This window comes from Spodoptera frugiperda, chromosome 25 (genome assembly GCF_023101765.2).
Source record: "Spodoptera frugiperda isolate SF20-4 chromosome 25, AGI-APGP_CSIRO_Sfru_2.0, whole genome shotgun sequence".
Taxonomy (NCBI): domain Eukaryota; kingdom Metazoa; phylum Arthropoda; class Insecta; order Lepidoptera; family Noctuidae; genus Spodoptera; species Spodoptera frugiperda.
This window is the reverse complement of record NC_064236.1, coordinates 9357426-9381963: the sequence shown is the minus strand read 5'-3', so window position 1 is coordinate 9381963 and position 24538 is coordinate 9357426. Positions and strand designations below refer to the sequence as shown.

At 34.3% G+C, this 24538-nt stretch overlaps 1 protein-coding gene across 17 annotated transcripts in view; it reads left to right on the top strand.

Moving 5' to 3' along the window:
• The window catches only part of LOC118262398 (potassium channel subfamily T member 2), a 57124-nt gene that overhangs the window by 9084 nt on the left and 23502 nt on the right, over window positions 1–24538 (top strand). For 13 of the 17 annotated variants that reach the window (XM_035573705.2, XM_035573694.2, XM_050704465.1 and 10 more), the window contains exons 2-6: window positions 17560–17639; window positions 20707–20806; window positions 21524–21722; window positions 21968–22042; window positions 23967–24050. In XM_035573705.2, coding sequence (XP_035429598.1) covers window positions 17560–17639; window positions 20707–20806; window positions 21524–21722; window positions 21968–22042; window positions 23967–24050 — 538 coding nt within the window. Of the gene's footprint in view, window positions 1–4652; window positions 6482–11690; window positions 11815–12451; window positions 12699–17559; window positions 17640–20706; window positions 20807–21523; window positions 21723–21967; window positions 22043–23966; window positions 24051–24538 lie in introns of those variants that run through there. The other 4 variants (XM_035573775.2, XM_035573767.2, XM_035573842.2 and 1 more) reach the window with 4 other exon arrangements.

Below are 24538 nucleotides of genomic sequence, written 5' to 3'. Positions count from 1 at the left end.
AGACAGACAGACATAACGAATCTATAAGTGTTCCGTTTTTTGCCATTTGGCTACGGAACCTTAAAAATCACTAATCAATTATTCGGGATTGACATAAAAGCCATTTGGTCCGTCTGTTGTGTGGCAAATCAGTCACCCTAAATTGTCGTGTACAAACTTCATGTTCACTTTATTGGTATCCGCGGTGATTTGTTGTTTAAAGAAAGTAAGAGCCCTTAAGTCAAGTCAACAAATGTTTACCGTGCTATATATACGTACTGTAGCGTAGCTTTATATATTAAGTAATAATTTACATTGTAAAACATTTTAATTACCGTAAAATGGGGTGAATAGGGATTTAGAGGTGAATAGGGACAGAAGAGGGGTGAATAGGTATAGGGAAATTCTTCATAGTGTCTATTCACCCCTCTTCTGTTCCTATTCACCTCTCGAACCCTATTCACCCCATTTTTTTGTAATCAAAGTCAAAGTCAAAGCATTTTTTTCAATTAATCCTAAATAAGGCACTTTTGAAACGTCAAATCAGACTCATTAGTCGATGTCTTATACTAAATTCCGCTCCTGGCCACGACATGTCAATGCTGGCCACTCGTTTCAGTGTGTCAAATTCGAATTTATGAATGTATAGGTATTTGAAAATTCCTAGCATGCTGCAGCTGCAGTACAATAATATATTCTATACACATACGTATAACAAATCTATAGAAGTGGAAATGTTCTACATTGAAAATAAAACGGTAGAGAGTGTTACTAGATACACTGAACCCAGTACCGTATATTGTCTGCCTGTGTGTTTTTTATGGCATAATCCGGTAAACGAGCAGGCAGATCACCTGATGGTAAGCAATCGCTGCCGCCCCTTTGCATCCAAAACATCAGAGACGATACAATGGCGTTGCCGGTTTTTTGGGGGTTAGGAATTACCTAAATCGTTGTTGGGGAATCGATGATTAGGAAGATTAGGAATTGTGCTCTCGGTAATCTCACTCACATGAAATGTTCAAGTATCACGCAAACACTGCTGATCCGATTACCAAGAAACTTAGGATAATTATTGTTTAATATCCTGGACATCACACTAGATACTTTTTATTCCAAAAAAGTATATATATAAGTATACACTAAGGAACAAACTAAATCGTGCGGCTTGATCCCTAAACGCGATTACTGCACCAAACGCAAATAATATATTTGTCGAATGTTAGGTTACCCGCAGTGGATCTTACGCCGTAACTGTAGGGCTGATGGTTGAAATTAGCGTGAACCGCTCGCGGTACACGCATGGCGCGGGACGCAGAGCTGGGATCTTACTAGTATTATAACTGCGAATGTTTGTACCTATGTCTTAATCATGTCAAAATAGCTAAACGACGAAGGGATGAAATTTGATTAGAGGTAGATTATGGTCTGTAATAACACATAGGATACTTTTTATCTAACGGGACTGCGGTCGAAGCCGCTGGCAGAGGCTAGTATATTATAAAATTACTAATACAAAACTACCTTCGTAAACAAGATTATGAATATATTGCTTGATTAATTCACGTAACCAGTTATACTTCAGGCAGTGAAATACCGAATATATATTGCAAAGGATCCGAGAGGATCAGAGTACGTATAGGTTAGCTGGCATGGTCGCGGGGGTGCGCGTAGAGAGCGCGGAGCGGGAGGTAGTCGTGCAGAGGGCGGCCGGCCAGTATCTCGCTGGCGACGCCGACTCAAATCACATTTAGTGTTATAAGCAGAGTGATACGCGCGGCGGCCACGTCAAGTTCGCGTGCTCGTGCCGTGTCGTAGACGCGTGTAAACATTGTGCGCGTTTCGCGTTACCTTGTTTTATCCTGTATAACAGCAGTGAATATTTTTACAATTAAACAAAAATGAAACGTTGTTAGCCTGTCTCGGAAATTTAGCTATTTACCTTTATTTTATATTTATAAACTATTCGCTTCCTTATTTCACTCTTATTCCTAAATTAATTTTCGAAGGTAGCATTGACCCAATCACTTAAACATTTCGATTAGTTCGTTGGAGAGTAGCGGTAATGGAATTAGGAGACGATATATTTTATATATATGGACGCAGCGGGTTTGTATTTTTCTATTTCGTCGCACAGATAGATAACAGCAACTTTCAACAAAGAACGAATTTAACTCAAACATTTGGTATTTAAACGTAGCTTTCATATATCTTACAAACAATCACGACATAACGCATGATGAATATAATAATGTTAATTTCTCATATGCGCTTGGAAATTTTATTTTACTTTGGAAGTCAACTAGAACAGCTCGCTACCGGCAAAAATAGACAATTGTGAAGGGACAAAACACCCAAGACACTAGCACTCATATCTCTTCACTTTTCATTTCTGTTCGCTCCACAGTCTGAAATACAGTCTTGTATATACACTCATATATTATAATGTTAGGCTTTGTTGTAAAGTACCTATACAGATATAGAAATTTAGCATTACGCATTTTTATAATATTAGTCATTTGCGTCACATTACCTGTAATAACACTTTATTTCAATTTTTTCATATTGTAAAGCAATCGCATGTAGTGCTTTCTTATAAGAATATAATTATAAAGTAATATTCTTAATTTTAACGATTTCCTAAAAATTTATTTACTATAATTTTAATCTAGTCTAGTAAGATAGGAGCGATTGTTTAGCAATAATGATAATGGATTTTTCCATGTTGCATGACAGATTATTAATTTATAATATTTATAATAATTAAATAAAAGTTTATCAATTCTTTACGGTCTAAACATTTTTCTTCAGTTTCTAGTTTTCAATTATTACAAAGTACAAATTTTGAGGTTTACGGAAATTTGATATTAAGACACATTTACAAACAATCAAAAGAAAAATTACGTTTTTAACATAAATTGATTCATGATTATTTTGTAAATGCGGCATACTAGCAATTCAATGAAAGTTTGTTTTCTGGTTTTGGCACCAAGAAATACCAGATACCATATATGCATCAACTACTTCTGCCAGTTTAGAGTAGTGTGGAAACTTGAGAAATTGATATACTACACGATTGATTAAAAAAGTGGTAAATATCAAAGATATCAATATCTTAGCTATATTGTTTTGATTGTTGTTTAAATATTTTGCACGTTGGTTTATTGAATTGGGATCCTTTTGACGACATTCGCTTTTACCTTTGAATATCGACTTCCTAATCAGTTGAAACTTTTAAAATAATATTATTACCACATATACTAAGAGTCTAATGGGATCTAACGGTGTACTTGATTACTACTGGTTGATCTAAGTGGCAATGTCTAGCTCTAACTGTAAGCATATTTCAATGTGGTCTTACTTTACTAAAAGAAACTACCGAACATGATTCATTTTTAATGAAAGCCTTAATAGAAATCTCCTAACTTTGGAGGAACAGCAAAGTAGATCCTGCAAGTTCGTACTCGTATAAATGTGTCACCAACAGTGTGATTATTTTGCCAATCAGTAAAAGCTCTTCTGTCGAGCGAATACCACTAATACGCTTGACAGAAGTACTTAGTTTGCACTTGTTTCCTAGTATTTGTTGAGTAGTTGATATTAACTTTTTGCTAATGATAGTTGTTTCTAAGTTATGAGTGTCTGTTGTACAAGCTTATACAGGATGCCTGGAGCATGGACCGACAATTTTTCTAGGGCTTTGAGAGGTTGGAGTTGGAGAGTTGTTAGTTATATAACGTCATAATTGATACGGTTTGTTGCATATGGTTTTTTATTGAAATTAAAAATATACCTAAAATGTTTACTCAACAGAGCTTTTTTGTTTGAAGGTGTTACCGCCATACACAGAGTCATTATTTTAATGTTTACTTAACCTAGTCCTTAGCAATTGTTTTCCATACAAAATCGTTATCAAGGAATAGTTTAAGTAATCATTAAATGTCTATGAGTGCGGCAGTAAGAGTTCCAAAATTAAATTTGAATTCTGAATGAAATCTATTGAAATACAAATGGAATCATCTTGAGTATATTTTTAATTGCAATAAAAAAATCAGGTGTAACCAATCGTGACATTTGGGACGTTAGGTTTATGGGTAAAAGGTAGATAATGACGTCCCAAATCTCTGTAAAAATATGTCAGTCCATGCGCCAAACACCCTGTATTTAGCTTGCAGGTGGAAGTCTGGCACCACAAACATAACGTATTTTATTTAACTTCAAATTTCAGACGAAATCTGATGAGTATTTACTAAAGAGGATTGATGATCGATGTTGCCAAGTTTTACTTTCGGTCTGAAAGCAATTTTCAGTTGTGAGATTGAAAGTTTTATTAACTTAATTTTTATTTGCTTTAACAGATGTACCCACGTAAAAAAACATTTCGTGTAGTTAAAAAAGTAAATAAAGGGACAATAATAAATTTATTCATTTTTACTTAAAAGTTTTCTATATCTAGGAAGTCTAGAAAACTTGAATGTAAATAATATTTCATCGTGCGAATAATTCCCAAATTCCCCCGATGTCTGTCATTTATTTTGAGATTCAGGAATCCATTAGGAAACAAGTTTATATTAGCACACATATTTCTTTTTCAAAGCAAATTATACTTATTGTGAGATTATAATGTATCAAACATTATAATCTCACAATAAGTATAATTTAGGCGAGGGGGGGGGGGATCAATGAAAATTTTCCGCCTTGCGATAAAAAAGGTATAAAATCGATTCTGCTATTTGATATGAAGTTGAGACCGTGGGATTAAAAACGCCCAAACAAGGACTACAAATTGCTCAAGCAATATCAAAAACTTAACGAGGCATATACATACCGTCGGTGAAGAAAATTCTTAAGGAGAAGAAGATTTGTTATAATAATCTTATTGTTGATTAAGTGTTCTGTGAAACAATAAACCGTAAGCAGCTTACATATGAACTACAAATAAATATTTCTACCTCGTCTTCAAAAGAAAGTAAAGATACAGAACGCTGCACGACTTGACGCTAATGAGAGATAAGGTCGAGAGCTGTCGTCCACTGTCTTAGCTGGAATATCTAGCTAGACGCGTGTAGCCCGTGACAACAATTTTTGTAGAACAAAAAAAATCTGCTAGTCTGTAACGCCATTTCAAAATCTACGAGAAATTAATAGTGCGATCATTTGGTCGAAAAAATCGGGGTTACTCGGAATGATTCCCGGGAGTCTTATATATTGTTATGTGCTCTTTCCGCATTTCTATTTTATGGCCTCGTATGTGCGAAGCGTATCTTGGAAATATAAAATTAAATTAGACACAATTTCCTACATTTTCTGTTCAGACAACTTTTTTTGTATAAAACGTATGGTAGAGCAAATCACGTCAGCTGTAGGCATAGCGCATATGTGATGCGATACATACTTTTGTACTGCATATTGTAAAATTGACAATGAGACGTCACAGCCGTTATTTAAATACGAAAAGATTTATGATCAGTCATCACAAGCCGTTTGGTTTGCGCACGTTATAATTTTTATATTTAATTTTAGACTATTGAGTCTTCATGGTTTAACTTCATGGTGAAATCCATTAACATTATATCTGAACATTGTTATTGCCATTACCCAGACCGAGTAAATCTTGCCGACCAGTTTCGTCTAAGAAAAGATCAGGAATTAGGATTCATAAATTATGTACCTTCAAACTGCTACGCCATTTCCAAATGAAATGTAAAATAAAACCACCCTGCGGTTGGCTGGTAGAGAATGCCATTCGGCATTAAGCCCGCCTATGTTTCTTCTTGTACATAAAGTGTTATAAATAAATAAATGTAGGTCATGAACACCGAAAATATTCAACACCAAACATTGCATTAACTGATATAAACCTAAGCCGCACTATGATATAAACCGTGGTAAAAAATTGATGTAAAACAAAGTTAAACTCACGTGTTGAAAAACTTGCGGTTAAAATATCATATCATGGATATTTTTTTTGTGAAATACACGAAAGAAACTGTTTCAAGATTTGTATTTTATAAAGAACTTGGTAGGTAGACGCAGGGTTAAAGCCGTGGTGCGCGTGTCTTGAGCGGTTCGCGGTTACAGTGTTTTCAGAAAAATCGTGCTGCGGCCTGGGTGGCAATCATAATTTGATCTCCATTGTCACTGAGATTTACTGCGGCAAACAAAATCATATTAAATAAATATTAGGTATGACCATTACGCTAAAGCGATTAACCTGAAGCCAGATGACAAGTGAAGTTTTGTTTAAAACGATAGCAGTGTCTGTTATGCGGTTCAGAGACTTGAGGTAGAGCGACACATCTCACTGAAATATAATGTCGATTTTCTTCTTCCGATTCCACAATCTACAACGTGCCGAGGAAAACCGAAAGAAGCACTACAGAAACACGAAAACTAGACGAAACATGAACTCAGACGTGCTTACAGCCCCATCACGACTGCTTGAGCGACCACTCAGCGAACCGGTCGACAGCCTCGATGAAATCGCCCTACAGATACCCAGGTTTATAGCTATTGTTATAATTTCGTTTTAGCTTTGTGTATATGGGCCCCAGTGTGCTTATTCCTTGTTCTTACTGCCCCAGTTTTAAACGTTTGTTTCAATATAACTATTATGGACATATATTCCAATTTGACTCTTATTTAGTATTAAACGAAGTTTTAAAGTGTTATTTTATATACTTATTGTTGTTATTTTATGTATTTTACTTGTTTTAGACCAAAAAATAGGGCAAACCCAAGCCTGTTTTTAACCACGTGTCGCGTTTAATTGAGAACGAGACACCCTGTAGATATAACAATACTATTTGTAAGCAGACCAAAAAATACATCGTACTACTACATAATATACTTCTGTTACCTTGTTACTAATATAATGAATGCAGGACTTTTAAAGTCACACGCAAAACTTAATGTGCATATCGGAACTTATAGTATTATAACTTTCTATATTTTGAAACAAAACCTATAATTGTAATGTTTTTTTTTTAATTATGTTTAAAAAAATGGCCGCATCATCGCTTACCACCAAACGAAATAGTGGCCAAAATCGACCTATCTAGTATAAAACAAATACTTCTAATATCTTTATTAATACTCGTACGCTATCACATTTATTCATTGAATCGGTTTAATTACTATTAATTAGTAATTTACAATTATCAATCAGTAAATAGTGCTATCAAAATTGTAATTGTCCAAGTATCCAGTACTTTACTTGTGTTTTCAATAATCGGATCCGAATAAACGATCCTACATAAGATTTTCAATTGTATTTGTATTTGCTTAAACAAATTAAGCCTTACCAATTACTTCTTTGTCGATGAAATTGGATTCTCAAAATATATTATTATATGATAACATTCTAGATACGTTCAGTTTATAGGTATTAAAAAGCCCACCACGCATTTGATTTAAATTATCCTTAGGTTTCTCATTTTCAAGAATGTTAAAGTAGGTATTACAATAATATATAAAACTTAAGCGTTCTTTAAGTAGCACCTAACACTAAGTGCATGTTTTACCTAGCTGTTTAAGATATGGGGTCTTTGGCACATGGATCGACATTGTTTTTTCAGGGATTTGGGAGGTAACTAGCTAACTTTTACTCATAAACCTCATTTGTTGAATTAAAGAACATCTTTAGCGATTTTTTATTTTTAGAAAATAAAAACATATGTTATCAAGCCTGGCTTTTGGGAATAAGATAGCTAATAATCTCCCAAATCCCTGAAAAAATTGTGTCAGTCTATGCGCCAAAGACCCTGTATCCAATGTAATACACAAAATGTCCCGGCAAAATGCCAGCGGAGGTCTGTAGTTAGTAGATACTAATAAACCGTCTCTTCTCTATATTTTCTCAAGAACTGCATAATATCGCTTAACATATTTAGAGATCAATCGATAAGTATCAGTGTACTACAAGCCTTCGCTGGTGCTTTTTACTTAGAACACATTGTAAACTAGCATAAAATTAACGTGTAAAGCCTATACCAGGTTCCTCTTCAGTGTAACTTCCCTCCATGTTGCTTGATAGTATTACTATTTTAATAGCAAATTAGATATGTACGTACATAAGCATGATTATTGAAATACCAATGTTACCTCCACGGCAAATAGTAATCATATTTTTTTAAGGATTTTTGGTAACATATATTTACATTACATGTGTTGCAGAACAATTTATATAACGAAAACTCAAAAACATACCGCCAGCAAGGAATAATTATAATACTTCCAAAAATAGGTGCGGTGACGCTCTTTTATCTGATAGTGCCCAATCGCTTATTTCAACATGTGCCGAACATACTGACATTTTACTGGTATTTTCGCTAGAAAATACCTAAATCAAAATGTGTCATTTTGGACAAAGTCTGGCTATTACCGGCCACTTTTGATAATTTTCACTTATTCGAACAAGATGATAACATTACGGCTTTTAATCCCAGAAGGTGTAGGCAGAAATACGTCAATGTTGACACCCACGTTTCACATTTCAAGACACGAGTTCTAAGAACCTAATATTTGAACACTTCCTTGGCTCCTAAGATGAAACGAACGGGACGCTATACTAAAGCGGCTCCTACCAAACCAAAGGGGGTCAAACGCCTTTTGGTGGAGGTTGTATTCGAGGATCGTGCGGACCATGGCTCTCTACGAAGCCACGACCACTCTACAAGGTGTAGGCACTGAATACATCCCAGAGTGTCATGACCATACGGATGTTCTGTGGGTATCGCACGATCTCCGGGGAGGCAGTGAACCTCCTCACCGGATTACCGCCGTGGGATGTAACGCCGGAAACTGTACACGTTTTATGTACCACATCATATTACACAGAGTTGCAAAGGAAGATATTAATAAAAATGTTGGTGTTGCTACAACTAATACTACTATTGATATTTATAATATGCCCCGTGTCCCATAAACACTATCTATATATTAATACGTGATGCAAAAACTTTGGACCGCTTTTTACGAAAATTGCGCGGACGTAGGAGCATAAAATTTGGTACACTTATAGTTTATGTGTAGGAGAAGTGCAGGACGCTAATATTTTTCAAAAATAATGCTTATAAAGTACATTAAATCAATAAATAAAACATTACACACACATGCATAGTATCTGATCGTATTTGACAAAACGTCAAAATCTATAGACATTGCGATGATATTCTAACGTCTCATATGAAAAGAGTTTTATAAAAGAGTTTGTTTGAGTTAAATAAAAATTATCCTTGAACGTATGTTAAGTGGTATTGTAAATTAAATCGTATATGGTTGAATTTCGACCACTAGGCGACCACTAGTATATATAAACAATTGCTAGTCCATCACAATTTATAATTAAGCTGTTAACAACTTTATTGGCACGTACTTAGTAAATATTTCATACATTCCTTAAACGAAGCTTCCAAATGGAATATTTTTATTTATAAAATATGAAGCGTTTCTGCGGGAATATGGATGAACCCGAGGGAACTAGTTCGTACGTTGGCTACGTGTCGATCAATTATAATAGCATTGGATTAGCGTCGCTTCTGCTATATTGAAGAAAACATATCCTTAGACATAGGTAATACCTCAATAATAATATTAATACATAAGTTAACGTCACATCTTTCAATCCCCGAAAAACCAAAGATTTCAATGTTGTTCATTGCTTGAATGAATAAATCAAAGAACGAAATGGAACCGTTTGTGCTCGAATCTGACTTGCAATTAGCCTCTTTTTATACTCTTACTCATACTGACTGACTGTAGTGTTCAGATTACAGTTTATCAAAGTACCGTATTTAATATGTTAGAAATTTGTATTCTTTGGACATCTGTCAGATACGCGCGGTCAGTTATAGATAGTATAAGGGAACTTTTATTTTTTGCCGGAGACAATATTCGATATTCAAGAGTGAATATTTAAAGATGACCACACCGATGTCCCGCATCCCTAATAGATAAGGACGTTTGGGTGAAATATCTTCGTACTTGTACATACCTCTACTTAAATTATTTTATCTCAGGATCTCAACGTTCCAAGAAAGGTGTAAGGCAATTGGACCGAGTAATTAAATCATAATCGATCTCTTTTTTGTTAGGAATGTGCCCCATCCCAAGAGAATGTGAAGACTGCCGTCCATAACATTCATTCATTCTAAAAGGGGAGTTTATAATGTCATACTTATGTTCTGGCATTACTTTAAATTATGATTATTAAAATGTAATAAAAAAAAATCGTAATTAAATACTCCATTAACTTTAAGAAGCCATTGAACATCTATCTAACGGATTTTATTAATTATACGGAATCGATTTAGTTCCATATGCATAACGATAGCAAGTCAAGCAACAAAAGTCGACTATGTCCTACAAAATCAAAGGAGCGCACAATAAAAAGCATACGTCAATTATATTTATTAAAAACGAAATCCAGGAAAGAAATCTATGCATGGACGAATTGCCCCAGGCCATTGTGATTTCCTTTTCATCGTTTTACGTTTCGAATACTCAGTAAAAATATTTTACTATCTTTATTTCCAAACGTTTGAAATGGCAAATAACGCACGAAAAATAAGAATGAAGCGCTCGGGATGCCTTTTGTATTAAAAAATGCTCCACCTATCATCTAAAAGTTAATGAATACCTTAGTTTCTGGAACCGTCTAAAGTTTATTTATTTTTATGTATGGATGTATACATGCACTTTATTTAAAAAAAGAATGGTTACTAACAGCAACTTTGTCATGCTTGCATTAACAAAAACATATAAATTCATTAAGTGCCATCTACCAACCATACCCGGAACAACGTGGAGGAGGACTAAGGGGGGAGGCCTTTGTTCAACAATGGATATCTTCCGGCTGATGATATGATACCTAGAACAAAAAATTATAAATCGCATAAAGATTTGTACAGTAGCTAACCAACCATCTACCGCGTATATGAAAAGGAATACCGGTAGATTTTTTTTGTTGAAGTAGAAATTTATAGAATGGAAGGTTTACAAGATTCTGTCAAGGTGTAAAAACCGCACAGTACAGACAGAGAACATACATCGTTTCGTCTCTCAGATCGTTTTTGTGTAGAGGGCGTGTCGTAAATAGTGAACCAGACTTATGGGATTGTTATAACAGGTATTTGAGATGTAACATATCGATATTTTATCCCAGGACTGGTCCTGAATGCACCAAAATGTTATGCCAATGTTTGTGACATATTTTTTGATAACACACATCAATAATGTCATGCCGATCACTTGTTTGTCAGAAGTCGAGTAACCTATCATTAAATGTCAACAAGGTCGTTTCACAAGTTTGTAGTAGTTAAGTACACAGCTTAACATACACAACACTCTGATCTTTGATAATACTTACAAGCACTTTCTAATTATGAATAAATTAGACGATCTACAGTTTTACAGGACCAATTAGAATATGTGCAGTGTTGTATTTTGTGTGAAATAGTAATCAGAAAAACAATAGATTTATACATTGGTTTGACTTACGTAAAATATTTATTTTTCAAGTCAAAGAAACTGAAACAGGTTTCTAGAAGTAAATAATATTATTGATACACAATAGTAAGACAGAGGCAAGTCTTTGTTTATTTGCCGTCGTTACGTAGGTTATTGTATAGTTGATGGCTAGTGGTTGTGGGGGTGCATTGGTCGGTGGTCGGGTACGAGTGTGACGCGGTGGTGGACAGTGGTTGGCGGGCTAAGGCGTACCGCCCGCCGCCACCTCGCGCCGCTCGCCAGCCCGGCAGTCTGTCGAGCGCGGTCCCGCGTTGCGGTGCCTTCTGCCGCCCAACAAACTCACATTCACTCTTCTCCAACAACAAAGTAAACTTGCACGCACTTTACACTTCATTAATCATCACAGACGACATTACATACATACATACGTATATTCCGGTCTTCGTAATCATATCAAACAAACATTTCGTTCAATATGAGAATTTAAAATATTAATAACGTGTTACTTTCAAACTAAATGAACTTTGGCTGTAGTTAAGCTCTGTGAAAATAATTTATGTGTGCTGTTTTGCGAAATATGATTAACCGAATTTAGTTTTTATATATAACTTAAAGTACTATTTAACTACTATTTCGATCCTTATTCAATTATTCGAAATAATTAAAAAAATCTTATTCTAAATAATTTAATACTATGTCAAATGTACACCGTGTTTAAAATGTTAGCATTTTGTTGTTTTCATAGAGGTGTCGTGTATATTTACTTTGAAGCTTTTAAGTAAATTAGCATCTAATTGAATATAACTAAATTACAGCGTCGCGAAACATGCGATCAAATGTGGGTTAATTTCATAATTATGTTGCATGTTTACAAGTGTAGAATTTGGGGAGAATAATTGTTAAAATTGTTGTATGAAAATTCAATTGAATTGAAAAAGTAAAAAAGGGTTTTGAAATCATTTTAGAAACAAATATTTTTCTTTTTGTTTTGTTTACTCAATAGAACTTCAGACAACTCTCTAATTATTTTGGGTTCATTACCCACAACTACTTATCATAAAGTAGTCGGTGTTAAACGAACTTATTACTTCTAACAGTGACAGTAAAACAACCGAGTTGCTATGACAACCGCAGAGCAATAAGCATTTTTATTTGTTGTTAATCGTGAGAACTTCAACGATGGCAGCCGTCAGCAGATATAGCTCATACAACTGCTTGACTGGCTGGGATAGCTATGATAAGATTCCGAGGTAATTATTTATATCAATTAATATTATATTTCGCTTTTATATGATAATTTTATAAAAATGTAAGTATCTATAATAAGAATCGCTTAATGCAAATCTCGGGAATAGCTGAACCGATTTCGTTGCTTCCTTTTTGTTGGTTTTGTTATTGTTAGAAGGTTCTTATATAGAAAAGAAACAATTTCAAGGCGAAACAAAGTTCGCGGGGTCCGCTAGTAATTAATAAACTTACAATACATTGTACATTATTCTAGTCAGCGTGACAGTAATAACGAGCATACAATATATTATAAAAACAAAGCACGCATTGATTGACTATTATCAGGACCGTAGTTAGCTATATTAATATTATTAGGTATCAAATGTGGGAGGTAGATTGGTCTGGCTACTTCTGGTATGATCTATGGCGGTACCACCGTGCACTGGAACTAAGCGTTATACTAGCCTGTCTGGGGTTATATTGGCACTTAACGGTACTAAACCAATGCACTATTTTCATTGTCACTAACTTATTGTCGCCATTTGAGTTTAAATAGCAAAGAACAAGGTAAGGCAAATCATTTATTCAAATAAGAAATAAAAATGGGTCGAGAATCGATCCCTGCGCCAACATCCATCTTAACAATAGACTCGGCAGAAATCTTTCTGTTCACCTCAATTTTCTGAACCCTGTTACCCAAGTACGAGGTAAGAAGTTCCAGAGAGGCTCCTTGCATTCCATAATGGTATACCCACTTAACTTCGGAGGACTGTCAAAGTGCATGTTTGTGTAAGTTTATGACAAGATGACACCTATACATGCAATGTCAATATTTGGTAGACCGTGTACGCGACTGAACTAAGCCTGAACTTTATCGAACAAAATGGCACATGTGCGATACGATTCATAATTGAATGCATTACATTTGTCTAGACAACAAATACTTTTGGTTTTAAATGATATCGTTTGTTGTTTGACAGATAGTCGTAAAACGACTTATAGAAAAGGAAAAAAGTATAGGAAAGTAGTATGGACCCAATGGAAAGCAAAGAAAACAAAAATATATGGTTTTAAATAAAGTACCCGCTTGACGTAGCGGAATAATTAGTGTAAATTATGCAATTTATTTGTATACCTGTCAAAGTAATTACATTTTTATGTAAATGTTGTTCCAATTACCAGGTAATCTCTCGCGTAGGATAACCGTATTTTATTAGAATTGTAATGTATATCACATGTTTCCGTCAACCGACATTGCGTGCGAAATACGCGACAATTCGGCGTCCTGCCATCAGACCACCACAGATGAGGCCCAGTAGAACTGATGCTTGATCTGGAGCTATGGTTTATTGGGGTTGTTGTAAGAGTCTGAAACTCCCTCTGAGAGAAGTCATTGGATGATATTCCCCTCTTAAACTTCTTTTTCGGCGTTTAATAATCAAATTTTATTAAAATTAAAAGTTTTAGACTTATAGAATAAGTCTAAAGATATCGCCTAAGTATTTAGGTTCATGGCTACCGGACAAGCAGCCTGCTTGTTTTGGCTGGTCTTAGAAAATCTTGCGTGCTTGTTATGATAATTCTATCTGGTTTCATGCGACAGAACCAAATTGTATAAAAGTGAATCAAGAACATTGCGACTGCTTTTTAGAAAATGATTACTTAAAACCAGTAGGATTTATAGGTGGCTTGGAAGATTACCGATCTTTCCATCCTTTCTTTGTTGAGTAAGTATTCAGAAAACTGCCAATTCCTTGTATCTCTCGAAACCATTTGTAAAAATGACATGCGTATTCTCTTCTGTTTAACGAACGCATCCGCGCAGCTGCTATTTTTTTGTCGTTTATTTTCAGACTTTGGTATGACTTTGCTTTACTCCGTCCTTCTATATTACACCAAATAAGACATTCGGATTTCACTCTTGCATCACTTTACTTGCTCCGATTTTCTAATTTTGAAATCCAGCAATACTTTTTTATGAACGGATTATTGCAAGCAATACTGTATTATCGTGTTTATTATTAAATATAGTGATATATATTTTGATTGGTTAACAGATCAGTGCACTCTGTATTTTCACTCTATTTACTTACCTGTTTATACCTGCTTGCTTGGTAGCTATGGAAGTAAATACGTAGGCCGTACCTTATAGACCTATTGTATATGTTTTAAAGTTTTATTTGTAGTAACATTATCATTTGATTGATTAAAAAATGAGTGAAATATGGTAAATATTTTTTTAATTAATTTAAGAAATCTATGAACAAAATTTGATAGACAATACATGCTTAGACATGTTTGTGTATGTATATAATTTTATATAAATTTGTTTTATTCGGTTATCACATGGGTGAAGGTCGATCTTAATTCAGATCTCGTTCCAAAACGTATGTGGGCCCAAACAATATGACGGATGATCCTTTAATATCAGAAATACAACACTATTTATGTAACATTATTTTTAATAATATAATATATATCTTAAGCTGAAGGCTACGAATTAATCCGAAAATTGTTGTTCAAATGGAATCGATAATTACGAATCAACAAACAGCATATTTAACGCTGTTTTTGAGAATTCTGAGTGCTTTATTAACGTTGTATCAATCAATACAGTAATAAAATCGTCAGTATTTTCTACGCCTTTTTAATTAATTAACTCGATATTCGACAGAATTACGGAAAACAGAGAAAGGACTGTAAACATGTTTGTACACTGTAAACATGTATTTTTATTATACTACTATTCCTTTATTGTCTTTTATAGTAAGGTGAACGAATCTGTATTTAGTTAGGAATATTTGTGTACTAAAGTATTATACAGGATAACGTAAGAAAAAATACAAATATACAAGTAAATGTTACTAAGAAAAGGAGCTAAAAAGCTGTCACGGTTTTACTTTTTGCGAATAATACACAAATCAATGTAATCTGTAAACTACATGACTTCATTTTTTATATATTTTTGATAATTTTTCTTGACGACGTCAACTACAGGGACACTCTATGTAGACTATGATTATTTTTTGAAGGGTAAGCACTCCACACCTTCCGCTTCTTCGTTGCGTTGTTTTGCCGTTTGTCAGATAAATTAATGGTGCATGTCATAAAAAAAATATGGACAATGACGTTGCGACGACGCAACGGACAAGTGTGGCCGAGTCCTAACATAAGACATTCCGCGTTAAATAGAATAAATGACAAATATGAACATGAAAAATAAAAAAAATAATCTGTAAATTATGAAAATAAATTACTTCGGCGCATCGGTCACCTGTGGTATTCCCATTTGAATCACAAATGAGGTCAGGCTTGGTCTAAAAGCATGTACACATCGATCCCAACGAATTATTAAATACTCGCCGTACACAACCAGTGTAACCTGGACGTGCAATTTAAGAACTCAGCATTACTTTAGCTCGCAATTTTGGAGCTTTCGAGTGTTCAAGTGAACAAAATTACACGATTTCGCTAACTATGTAATGCAGCCTATGTAATATGATGGGAGCAAGAGAATTGTTCATGTTTTTTTCTTTTGTTACGCCAACAATACCAATAGAAATATACATGGTTACAAATTAAGTCGACCTTAGATCCTTTTGAGTTATATCTTTTATTCATTTTATTCGTAATACTTCTACAATGCTACGCCAGCCTCATCGTCACTCTATTACATATAAAATATTCAATCTGTATATATAAAACTCTTCCTTTAATAAGTGACTGACTGACTGTCAGACAACACACAGCCAAAACTACTGGACCTAGTGGGTGGAATTCCACCATTATTTGGCATCGTAAATCCAAAATTAAACATGATATTATTATAGTTTTGTTTCATCATTAGCTTTGTCGGTACGGTTTTAGATTTGTAAAATAATAAACCACTAAAAAATTCTAAGCCGTCAAAGCCTTCGTTTACTTGGCAATTTTAGCGCAAATTAGAGTGCAAATAAATTACAAAACAACCGTAAAATCTCCAAAACAAAATCCGTACCGACAGAGTTCGATTACTAATGAGTTTAATTAACTTTATTTATAGGTAATTGAAGCAGTAGTTTGAGCGCTAAAAGCGCGGTTTGCCAGCGTTCGTATGTACCATGTATCATTTTATTGTATTACCGAGACCAAACCATTTTACTTCGAGATAAAAACAATATAAATTTTGGTTGTTTCTACATTGTCCGACTAACAATGCCAACCAAAAAACATATGGGTAGGTTGCACGAATTCCCAAACTGTCAGAATATAAATAAATAATTATTAGTCGAAAGGCGAAACAAAGCCTGTCATGAACTTTACACTAAAAAGGACTTTTATCCCTTTAATAATGTTATGTAAAAAACCTAGTAAGAAGTTTAAGGATAACTATTTATACACTATGCGGCTGCAAGGGGCAGTTCCTAATAGAATACAATCTCAATATAGGTTTACAAAGAAAGTACAATAGGGGACAGTTTGATCAGATATTTAACTTATTTATGACAACGATTACTACGGGGTCGATAGGTCACGGCAGTATGAGCATTAAGCGATATGAGGAGAAATCCCTCGACTCGCAGCAAAAAATATGTTTAGAAACACTTGGTTTTCAATTAAGAAAGGTCGGTGAAGACGGATCAGTTTCTCATTATTAATATAACATAGCAATAGCTCAAAGTAACATTCAGCGCATCAAGCAGCAGATCCACCGTGTGCTTTGTTATGATTTAAGTATTGCATTATTGATGTATAAGTAATGTAAATGGTAATGATAATACCTATGATATGCTTAAGTCTTCATACTATGAATAGTTAATAATCTAATTTATTAAATAAATTGTAACAGCATGCATTACTTCAAGACATAAAATGATTAAAAACATGTATTTAAATTTGTTTCAGAGTCCGAGTGGAGTATTACGTAAACGAGAACACTTTCAAAGAAAGACTGCAACTATATTTTATAAAAAATCAACGATCGAGTAAGTATGTCAAGGCGTTAATAAATTGCTGTCATTACTGTGAGGTTTCTTCGAATAGATTACTAGGCATCATTTCCTTTAATATACCTACATTAAACTTTTAAACTCTTCATAAATTATTATGAGCGGATTGATTGATTTACCGCCATAAATTAGGTATTTATTTTAGATTACATTTTTTAAAGATGAAAAAGGAGTGTACGATTGCACAATACATATTATATACGCAAGTATCATATTTTTTGTGGGAAGACGATATGTTTATTGATTTTGTGTATATTATTGAAAAAAATATTGAATATTGCAACACTTTTGAAATGGTAAGACACTTCACATCCGTGAAATGTATATTGTCAGAAAATATTTACACAAAATGAAATCAGAATGAACTAGAATAGTGTAGAAAAGACACCTGCTATCGTTCTCGGTGATCAAAGAATAAATATGCTTCAATGTCGACCATAACTACATATAAAAAGAAAGTGGTATTAAATTGGCATACATTACCATGTTGGATTAAATGAATAGCTGTTAATATTTAGTTTTGTTTTAGTCAAAGGAGATAAAGTTAAGCTGGCATTCAGTTTAGTAACATGAACAACAAATAATTATTTTGGTTATTGACTCTATAACATAAATAAATGTAGACACTCTTATTGGAACACAATAAATAAAACTCGTGAAACTGAACATATGGCTGTAGCAGAGTCATATTAACTGATTTTTAAATGAAAGTTTCTCGGAAATTGTCAGAAGCTATTAAGGGTACCTGAGTAATCGTGGTAGCACTACTATAATATTTATGCGAACCCTGAACATATTTAGCCACAATGATAGAGAAGGCTAGAAACTGTCCTGCTTTATTTTAGACTTGATTATTGTATACTTGATCGATTTTACTTAATGCTCAATCTTTGCATCAATAATCCAGCTTAATAATGCAGTAAGGCTTTCGTCAAACCAAGATATAGTCGATATTTAATTTCGGTTTTCATTGATTGGTGCCATCGTTCTGCTAAACCATTACTCAAGGATGGTAAGGGGTATTTTAGCTATTACAAAGTTCTAAATCAAATTGACGTCCCAAATTAGTTTATTTTCGGCCATCCTAGTTCTAGGTGCATCATCGTCGTCCTCATCGGATTCCAGTACTGGATAAGCTTACCAGGTAACCTAGTGCAGTTAATTTTGTTCTGGTCGGATTTACCCCAGCTCTGCAGTAGCCATCTTTTTTATATCTATCACAGTTACAGAAATATCAGATGCTGACAGGCAAATCTGGAAATTTTCACTTATCTAAAATATTATATTTGGCGTATCTTGTTACCGCAAAGTCAATCAATCAAATCAATATAATAAGACTGACTCAATTCCTAATGACTGTTGGGGTTTCTACTGTACATTAATTGTTGGTTCATCAAGAACTACTGCACTTTATGAAAATAGGACAAAATAGGACTTTATGAAAGCAACTATGAACTGCACAGCATTCAAAGAAGAAAATTCCTGCATTAATTTGATCCGTCCCTGTCTTGTGCACATTCAGCAACCTGTCCATGATTTTCACTAGTAGATCGCTCCTACTATTATTATCCTGTGGAATAATCCTATTGCTAGGCTGGGATGGGTCTCCAAAATTGGCCACAATACCCATCAGGTTTTGGCATGTTAATGCAGCTTGACAGCGCTTTGTGAACGCAGCAATGTCTTGTCCGCATGTTGATGCCAGTATTGTTCATGTGAAACAACAAGAGTCTTTTTGTGATCTCGGTCTAGTTTTAGAAAAGAAAATCTTTTAATTTTGTTGAGACAGTTAAAGTTATCTGTGAGAGAGCACAAAAAGAGCTGGACTGGTAGGGCTATATTAAGCGCAGTACAGCAGAAGTTTCTTTAAGATCAACGTATAGCTTTAATCTTCTTGTGAAAATGGTCCCGGGGTTACTTCCAATTCGCCTTTAGGTGCAGCGACAAATTACGTACGACTGTTACGTACTATGCGAGGTCTAAAATTTCCGCAAGCTTTGTAGCACAACGTGATCGAAGCAAAATTGCTAGATTATTTAAGCCACAAACGGACATTTGGAACGAACCTCTGAATGGTAATGTTGAGAGCAAACTTATATCAAACCGACAGTTATGTGTTGGTATCGGTATACTCTCGCTATAGCTTTTTTATATTTATAAATTTGAGACATTTTGTAGTTTAAACCAATTCGTTCCTTAGATATCCATTCTGAAACATGGAGGGACGGTACCCAAGCGCCGGCTACTGAATAAAAAAAAAGTTATTTTAAAACCTCTATTTCGAACATAGATAGTTGATAGATTTCATTCTAGTATAGTGATAAATGTTTAAATACTTTATTTTAAACATGATTATGATTTTGATTTTTTTACGTTTTTATACCACGTATTCTTAAAAATGTTATTCTTGTTATGTTATCTAATATCACTTTCTTAATGCAGTTTTTTCAAAAAAGCAATACCATTTATCTTAATGATGTATGTACTGTTGTGAAAATAGTCTTAACTTTTTAGACTTTGATATATTGCGTATAAGCATTAAGATTTATTAAAATCAGTAGTTTCCATGATTCTTGATTTAAAAGTGTGTATGAAAACATGTGCCACGTAAAAGCAATTATTTAAATGAATGTAGAAATATTAGTACAGAACAACATAGAGATTTAGTCTATAAATAAATCTATATGAAAAGAAAGTCATGTTAGTTACACTATTTATAACTCACGAACTAAGTACTAAATCAATTTGGCTGAAAATTGGTGGGGAGGTAGCTTAGAATCAGGAAAGGGACATAGGATTCCTTTTTACCAAGTAGTAGGATTACTTTTTGTCCAAGGATAAAAAGTATCCATATACATATATATTCGTTCAGGAACGGGAAAAACGGGTTTGCGCGTACTAAGTCAGTAGCTAATATTGTAATAAAGATTATTTTTTTAAATTAGACCGTAATAATTATTTTGGTAAACATAAATTATAATTTATCACGTTTCCTGCTCTGTCAGAGCAATGGACATTGCTATTTTCCATTTCTTTGTTTCAGGTTTACGCATTAGAATAGCTAACTTATTTTTCAAACTTTTGACCTGCGTGTTGTATATATGCCGAGTTTGCGCTGATGGCGATCCCATTACCGCTTCCTGGTAAGTACATTTTATAAGTTAAGGGGAAACTTTACCGTGTATCATTGAAAATAATTAGTTTGAAACTAAGTTGCCGACATTAACAGAATAAAAAGTACATTGGATATACGAGTCCAAGCTGAAACCTCTTGAATAACTTTACTTGCACTTTTTGTTTGTTAGTTCAGTGGCCGTTGATGTATGTATAATTATGAGCTCGAACGTTTCTTAATTCCTTTTTTCAAAAATTAAATGTGTTACTGATTTGACCATCTGTTAAGACGGCCTAGCTGAACTTCATATAGACTGTTTTCAGTACATTCACATGTGTAGTAAATATTATTACATATGCACACAAATCTTTTAAGCTTTTCCACTGCCAATACCATAATCGGATTGCATGTGCATATTTAATACTTGTAAACCTCATGAAGGTAACCTACATTGAAAATGTAAGATAATGAATTATTCAGTCGCTGTGTTCGCTGAGAGTAGTTTGTGAATTTTAGGAACAACATTTAATACATTTATTAATTAATAAAGAACCTGATAAATATGGCTTGATTACTAAATTTAATAGTATCATAATGCAGGTTTGAAACGAAGTCAAAGTAAAATGGCATTAAAAATTACTAATGACTTACTACAGATATCTAATCTAATCTGAAACAAACGCCACTCGCAAGTGTTCACGTTCGTGCACTATGTAGACATTTAATATAATTATCTTCTTTACAGTTACGGCTGCAGGCCTGGGAATAAGACTGAATTCGAATATTCGGCTAACTTGACGGAAGAGGAATTTCAGGAGCACCCGATTATTAATTGGGACGGAATAATATGGGTCAATAGGCCCCTGTATTTGTGGGTTGTGCAAGTCATATTAGCTATGATATCTTTTACCGAAGCCATACTACTCGCTTATTTAGGCTACAAGGTAAATTAATTGTGTCATCAACTAAATTGAAATTACCTTATGGGACCATCTATCAATGACGTCACACCTTTAGGGAGACTTGACTGGAAAGTTGGGTCGTGCTTCCGTCTCTTGTAAATGAGAAACTCATAATTCTAAATAACTTTGTGTATAAATGAATTTCGTTTTTATATTATCTGTTTGTCATAATGCCGGCAATTATTAAGCTTTCGCTCTTCATATAAATAAAATTTTCTTGTTTTCAGGGTAATATCTGGCAACAAGTCCTGTCGTTTCACTTCATCTTAGAAATGGTGAATACGATACCATTTGCATTAACGGTAAGATTCATCGAGTCACTTACCAATTTTTTTTTATAACGACGGCTACTGTACAATACTTTCTACCAATTAGAAGTTTCATATGGTATACGGCGTGAGCCATGGTGTTGCCGTATACCGGGCATACATCCAGATCCTGGTCTATTACTGATAATATTCAAAACCGAAAAATACCCTGTAATCTGTAAATCCTTTGTCCGAATCGGAAATCAAACCCAAAACCCCTTGCCCAGAATTCATACTTGCGACCACTCTAGCAACGAGGCAGTTTTTAATAGCAATAAACATTAAAAGTGAAACACTGAAAACAAACGAACATTAAAAACACATTATTGAATGAACACAATAAAATGCATTCGTTCATGAAAAAATAAACGCGAGAAGGATTATGTTATTATTTTGTCATCTGACTGGTACACTACCTATAGTTAATAAACAATGAAAAAGTTTGTAAATATATTTCTTCGGGAAGTACTTACTGTCCTACCAAGGCTGTACAGAATTTACGTATCGCTTTTAAAACTACTCGGACATTTTATGGTGTAGTAAATAATGAACAATAACTTAAGTTGGACACTGTTGCATGTTACGGCTTTATGAGCATACATAATGTTTGCATATTTTTAATTATTAGGACTATTTTAACATTTTCGCTGTAATCTTCACTGTACAGACGGCGACCATTAAAGTCGCGTTATCACTTCCATCAAATCGTACATTCAAAAGCATGTTTATCCAGTTAACGTTATATCAATGAAAAATATGGGTTTGAAAACTAATTAGAACAAAGACAAACTGGTTGTAATTAAGTGACCTATTACGCTTATCTTGATCGTCTTTCCAGATTCTACAACTGAGTTGTGTAATTTAAGCATGGGAGCACTTAAAAAGCTCAGATGAACCCTATAGTTTTTGTATCCAAAATTGCCTTACCATTAAGAGAGGCATATATGTTTTCTGTGTGGACCTGGCAGGTGCCAGAAGGAGTATATCACTTGATTCCCCAATTGAGTATCCTCGCTACTGAACCTGGTGTTCTCATATCTTTCAAGCAATTTACTATTTCCTTAACCATTGGTAGCATCTGTTAAATATTCAGCAGAGCGGTGGATAATTTTGTATGACATTTATGTTCCATGACTAAGAGTAATGCTTGTGTCAATAGACTTTTTACTACCTTTGTTCTTTCTGGAGCCAAAGTGATCATTGTAATAGAGGGATATGAAGATTTATTAAACCATACTGTAAAATGCTTTGAGCGGAATCGCGAGTGTTGCCTTTCCAAGATACAGCTTTACCAGTGACACAAACATAATTATGTCACGTAATCCTTAACGCTGTAAACGCGTTACGTAATCTAACTAGGTGTAGAACACTTTAAGTTCAAATCGATTTTACGCAATTTGTCACTATCTAAAACCAATTTGCTGTTATGATTATGTACATCTGATTCCAAAGGAGAAATGCTATTGGACCCGCAACGAAAGGGGAATACTTTATATGTGCCAAAGAAGTAACAGGCTTCCAATAGGAAAATGGGACACTTCTATTTGTAAATTTGTTATCTATAACGATCTAACTCTAGTCTAAGAAAAACAATTTCCCAGAAAAACAAGTTTAAGACTAGCTAACTCATCCAGTCAATGTAAACGGGGATTCAGGCCATTCTATGTTTCATTTCTGAAGGTCGTAGAAGAAATTTTCTATTTCATGGGCTGGGTTATCATGTAAAAGGTCTTTCGTTAATTACGCACCGTTCATGTAGGCATCTATATATGTGTTGGTGTTAATGACAAGCACACGAATCTTTTTACGTGAAGGTGACGTTGGATCTTTTACATTTACATAGAAACGGTTTTAGCCAGAAACTTGCACTATTTCGGTTGTCCAACCCCGTGACAAAAATAAATTAATCTGTTTTCAGTTGCCGTTTCCACCGCTCAGAAATCTGTTCATACCAGTATTTTTAAACTGCTGGCTGGCAAAAAGATCTCTCGAGAACATGTTTGTAAGTACATAGTTGTTTACTATTTGTATTACTGCTTTGTATCAATGCTTGGTATTATTGTTGATTTAGTCATCAGGAGCCTTTAACAAGAAGTGAATCATAACCAATATTATTTATAGTCCATTGCATAACTCAATTATGCTGCTGTCACGATCGGCGTGATCGAGAATAAAATTGGGTTCGTTTCACAATAACATCACACCTTTTAATCCCTGCCGGATTACGTTGCGGTGCACATACGCAATGTAGGATTACGTAGTCAAAAAACTGAAAAAGCTCCAATAGTTTGCACATATAGGCATTTGAAACCACTCGACAGTATCCTTTCATATACTTGAATAAGTATTCAAGGACGTTCAAAAAAGGCGGACGTTTTGTCACTTAGAAATAGTTAAAGCACCAAAATGGCGGCGGGGTATTTGTTTACGCGTGCAAAACGGGTTACAATACATAAGACAATTGCCGTTTTAAAATAATCTATATATTAA